This window comes from Montipora capricornis, chromosome 3 (assembly GCF_036669925.1).
Source record: "Montipora capricornis isolate CH-2021 chromosome 3, ASM3666992v2, whole genome shotgun sequence".
In the NCBI taxonomy this organism is placed as follows: domain Eukaryota; kingdom Metazoa; phylum Cnidaria; class Anthozoa; order Scleractinia; family Acroporidae; genus Montipora; species Montipora capricornis.
The window spans coordinates 20416826-20421825 of NC_090885.1; the positions used below are offsets into that span (position 1 = coordinate 20416826).

General features: G+C 40.1%; 3 protein-coding genes across 5 annotated transcripts in view; 2 read left to right on the forward strand and 1 right to left on the reverse strand.

Moving 5' to 3' along the window:
* LOC138040866 (zinc finger protein AEBP2-like) overlaps positions 1-1299 on the reverse strand; it is a 10505-nt gene extending 9206 nt beyond the window's left edge. Inside the window, exons 1-2 of the mRNA XM_068886565.1 lie at positions 934-1299; positions 351-802 (exon numbers count right to left, since the gene is read on the reverse strand). Of these exons, the coding sequence (XP_068742666.1) occupies positions 351-802; positions 934-1211 (730 nt within the window). The 5' untranslated portion in view covers positions 1212-1299. The remainder of the gene's footprint in view (positions 1-350; positions 803-933) is intronic.
* Positions 1300-1555: 256 nt separating this feature from the next.
* Positions 1556-3863, forward strand: LOC138040872 (zinc finger CCCH domain-containing protein 10-like). The gene is made up of 2 exons (XM_068886578.1): positions 1556-1703; positions 2393-3863. Exon 2 carries the CDS (start codon positions 2601-2603, stop codon positions 3465-3467), a length of 867 nt encoding a protein of 288 aa, XP_068742679.1. The 5' UTR covers positions 1556-1703; positions 2393-2600; the 3' UTR covers positions 3468-3863.
* A 135-nt stretch (positions 3864-3998) lies between these two features.
* Positions 3999-5000, forward strand: part of LOC138040852 (phosphoinositide 3-kinase adapter protein 1-like) — a 50434-nt gene continuing 49432 nt past the window's right edge. For 2 of the 3 annotated variants that reach the window (XM_068886549.1, XM_068886551.1), the window contains exons 1-2: positions 3999-4566; positions 4653-4754. The gene's annotated coding sequence lies outside the window, so the exon portion shown is untranslated. Of the gene's footprint in view, positions 4755-5000 lie in introns of all 3 variants that reach the window. The other variant, XM_068886550.1, reaches the window with a different exon arrangement.

Consider the following 5000-nt stretch of genomic DNA (forward strand, 5'->3'; position numbering starts at 1 on the left):
TCTGGCCCACGTGATGTTCTCATTTTCATGCTAAAAGTGAAAAACGATGAAATGTACCAGTTCATGGGGTGTAACCAACGTTTTACAATCTTTCTTTTTTTTTTTCAGATAATAATGTTTAAATCAAAATGGGAACATCTTTGACTCAATTGTAAAACTTTATATAAGCCATCAGTTTCTCCATTCCTCAGAAAGAGGCATATTTTAACTCCCATGATAGACGTATGCCTTTTAACATCACGGTTGAGAAGTGTCCATCACGGACAGATTACAACTTGGCAAGTCCCTCCCGGAAAGTAAATTTAAGTCTTATTAAAATGTAGTTTTTGCATAGAAAAAGGTCTGCTCACCTTGGGCTGGAGGTCTCGCTTGTCGTAGTATCTTAATTTTCTTCTTCTTCTTTTTGATTGATTTCTTAGGAGAGGACTGCAAATTTTCACTTTTTTGCTTTTTTGTTGGCCTCGAGTCGTTAAAATGTGAGGGTACATGCCTGGCCAATCCTTCTCTAGACGAAAAAGTCAATGCACATCCACTGATCATACACTTAAATGGTTTAGCACCAGTGTGAACGTTAACATGCTTAGAAAGCCACGAGTGTGATAGACTCGGCTTGTCAAACACCTTGCAACCTTCCCACAAGCACACGAAAACGTCTTGGGAAGACATCGGCTCGACGTGAGCGGTTCTAACATGTTCGGATAATTCTGCGGCATTTTGAACAGATGCATGGCACGAAATCCACTTGCATTTTACAATTGTTTCATCCTTATTTGTGACAACTTTTGAACAAGCTCTTGTCTTTCTGCAGAACATAAAATAAATTCGACTGTTGGGTCAGCAAAAAAGAATTCAGTTCGTCCGATCTTGCGATCTTGGACAATGCTGCAAAGGAGAATACTACTTAGCACCAAATGATTAAGAAATCACACTTACTCCTTATAGCTTACACCTGAACAAGGTGAATCGTTACTTCGTAGTTCTTTCGGTTTGGAATCGCTAGTGTCATCGTTGAAGATGCGAGAGTTGTTCTCGACGGCGGCGGACTCCTCGTGTTCAGAGAATTGTTTCAAATCTCTTTCCAGACAATTCTCATTTCCTCTTATCTCTAGTTCTGGAGTACTACACAAGCTACTTGGTGTTGCAGTTCCGAGTGATTCAATGTCCATCATTGTGTGACAGAGACGCGATTCAAACTGTTCGAGGTCCGCCATGTTTTGCTTGTTGCCACAATCACATGGAATTAAAAAACGTTTGTTTTGAGTTCACCAATCAGCCACGCGAAGAGTGGGGAGAAATTACAAGCTGTTTTATACGTACAAGATTGTCTCCAAATGACGTAACGTGTCTAGCATAAAAAAAGCGGTAAAAAATAACAGGATCCAGAAACAAAATGCGTAAAATATTTGTTTGTTAGTTTCAAGTCTTTCTCAATTTTGACAAAAAAAATGACAACGTTCTTTTTTATCAAATAAAAAAATTATGGAAACTCAGTACCACCATCATGCAGTCCCTTTCCAAATATGGACATGTTCATGATGTCATCTGAACACGTGTCATGTTAACAGCTTGTCCCCCATTTTGGATTCGAGGGAACGAAGCGTTGCAGTACGTATATATTGTTTTGGGCGATCATCACCATTAAATTTGCTTCTAAAGCAAAGCAAGAAGTGCTAAGCGAAAGGCGCCGTAGGATACCAGGCAAAGTATGCGCTATTTCATTGTTGAGTTAATTAAGCGAGCGGAGTTTAGTAGCTCTTAAACTTTGGATTATAACAATGCCGAATCTGCGACTCTCGCCTCGTGTGTCATCGAGTCCATTCACAGTTTCATGTGTGTAAAGGTTATTTCAGATATAAGTAATGACTCCAAAAATTCTGCTGTAGTTTTCTTTTAAAGGGTTTCTGATAGTCTTTTCGTATTTTTGAACATCACACACGTAACGTTTTATCTATTTCTCGAGTTTCACGAGGGCGGCCACGTTTGGACTATGAATTTTCTTGGCCGCATCTTTCTCATCTAAGTTGCATACTTGGAGGGTCGTGTTCATTGATTTTGAGTGAAGATTTCCCTGTCTAATGCCCTTGAGGGATATGCCTTCGAGTGTATACACCATCGGTCTCTAGTTTCGTTCTGTGATTTTCGTTTTATGATTAATTTTGTGTCGTTATTGAGAATATGACTTTAAAGCAAATGAAATAAAACTTGATTTGGTTTTTGAGTGCATGTGGCCGTAAGTTTTTCATCAGCATCAATCTAATGGTTTCTCAAAGGAGAACAGTTATTATGCGGTGAGATTTATTTGTATGTGCTGAGCGGTACCTCACCTTTAAAGCTGTTAAATTACCCATTTCATATGACCTAACCTTTTGCATTTTGCGCTTCCGTTACGCAGCATTCCAGTCCGCCTGACTTGCGTGTCGCAAAGCATCAGTGAATTTACGCAGAAGCCTCGCAGCAGGTTTGCAGACAGCATCTTGGCAGCATTTGCAGCGATAGCCTGTGATTCTGTTGTCTGGTGAGCCCCCCTTGACTGTTAGAATCGAAAGCGCTTATTGACCAGCATCTATTGACTGTGCAATAACCTAAATAACCCTGCCTCAATGGATATGCATGAAAACCCCAAAGATAATGATACCAACAATAATGCCACCGATAAGAGCCTTGATGTCAAAGACTTGATCTGTCGTGATTATCAGCGTGGTGTGTGCACTCGCGGCCCTAAATGCAAATTTCAGCACCCAGATGGGATGGGAACTGAGCTCACCAACAGCCCAATGATTTGCCGAGACTATCAGAATGGCAAATGTCAACGCTCAACTTGCAAGTACCTGCATCTGTCAAACAATGAAGAGAAGATATTTTTGCGAACAGGTCAAATGCCACCGAAACGTGATTCCTTTTATGCTAACAGAGGTGAGCCAACCAGAGCTGGACCTAATGATCCTGTCTGCAAAGATTACCTAAACAGGAAGTGTTCAAGGGGGCAAGGCTGTCGATATCGTCATGTATTTGAAGATGGTCCAGATTCAGATTATGGGGGCTATGGTTTTGATGGTCCATATGGTAAACGACGCCGGGAATCCTATGATGGTCAGAATTATTACTACCTTGTGGATGAAAATGAATCGTTACGACGCAAAGTGGCCGACCTCCAGAAACAGGTCACCGACTTGAAGGCAACAAATGAAGTTCTTTTGGAACAGAATGCAAAGTACAGAAATCAGATAGGTGAACGCAGCAGTCACAATGGCGGTGGAAGCAATAACACAACCGGCTACCCCTCCACCTATGCTACAAGCAGCAGTCAGTCTTATGCCACATCATATCCACCACAAGATAGCTATCCTGCAAAGAATACTTATACCACTTACACCTTTACACCTACAGCAGCAAGTAGTACATATACTTCTGCAACCAGCTACACTTCCAACTCTGCCTATGGTGCTGGCTATACCAAGTTTGATTAGCTTTATGTTAATTACAGCATGCATACCATGTTCCCGTAACAAGCGTTGTTTCCACCATGCACATGCTTTTAGATAGATTTTTCGGACTAGTTCAGTGTTAAAAATAAAAAGTTTTGCATGGAACAGGTGACATTTTTCACAAAACTACAGGGTAACTGTAATAAAATATCACACAGTATTCTTTGTGTTTAGTCAACAGTGAGCTTGACATGCTCTTTTTATACAATGCAAAAGGGACCTCTTGATTGAAAGTTTTAACTTTGAATTGTCAGAGATTGCATAGTTTTTTTTTTAAAGTTTAATTCATCAAAAACACTACTATGTTGGATATTGTACAAAAAAGTTTTTTTGGTTTAATTTCATTGTTTTTTGTTTTCAGTAAAATTTCGTTCGAAATGGTGGAATAAGTTACTTGTAGGCAATGGGAGATCTCTTGGTTCTATCTGATTCCCACAATGTAATATTTTGGAGTGCGTGGGCTCAGAACCTTCCCTTCCCTACCCCTGCTGGTAAAATTTCGGCGCTACGTCTCTTCCTAAAATCGCCAGAACGAGCATCTCGAGGAACCCACCAAAAGAGTAAAATGAAACGATCGATAGAGTACCTTTAATGTAATTCCACGAACTTGACAAAACTGTGATATTGAACAAAGAATGACTGGATTCCTTAGTATTTAAAATGAAATTAATCCGAGAATCAGCGCAGTAGCACGTATTACGCCATAAACCGTGTCCTGTTGACAGCTATTTCCTGTTCTCTGGAGTTTGCGCCCACATTTTCGTGATAGGTTTCAAAACGGCTTCGTGCAATGCGCAGTGTTTCACTTTTTCTGCCAAAGACCCCAAAGAGTTGTCTGTTTCAGTGAAATATCTCAAGTGCAACGCCTGCTTGAACAATTAGTGTCAAGACTTCCTTTTCAGCTCATCCTTTCCATATAAGGAGTGGTGACTTCGAATTCTCAGACGACGTGCAGTGAAGCCATCCTGAACCAAGGAAGAAAGACTGTTTGATGCTGTTCGTTTGATAATTTCTGCATCTCTTGTACTTGCGTCGTGTAAATATAGAAAAACTATCGAAAGGGCAATATTTTGATCAACAGGTCAGTATACTTGGCTAAATGCTTATAAATTTGTTTTACCGCTAGCTATAATCCTTAAACCCAACCAGTTTACTTCATTTCGACAGAGGGAAGAGTAAATGCTTGCAAAGCACAACTCATCACCAGAAGCTCGCTCCCTACAACCGGGCTGTTTTTTCACCAGCTATTTTCCCTGATCAATCTAAGAAGTAAGTTAAAGACATTCTTGTTCTTATGGCATTATAAGCATCAATTGAGAGCTGAATACCTCGTGCAATGTTCACATATCCAATGGTCACATATCCAAATAGCTTAGTACATTTCCCTGCTTCTTTCTTTCGTGGACACGAACTATGAATTAGAATGTTAATGAAAGGTCATGGCATGTAATGATGTTTCCATGTTAATTTTTAAAGTTTGGAGTTCCTTTAAGAGATGTATAGGTGTAGTAAGCT

Excerpts from the sequence above, each read along its gene's own strand:
- LOC138040872 (XM_068886578.1), top strand. The coding sequence starts at position 2,601 with ATGGATATGCATGAAAACCCCAAAGATAATGATACCAACAATAATGCC.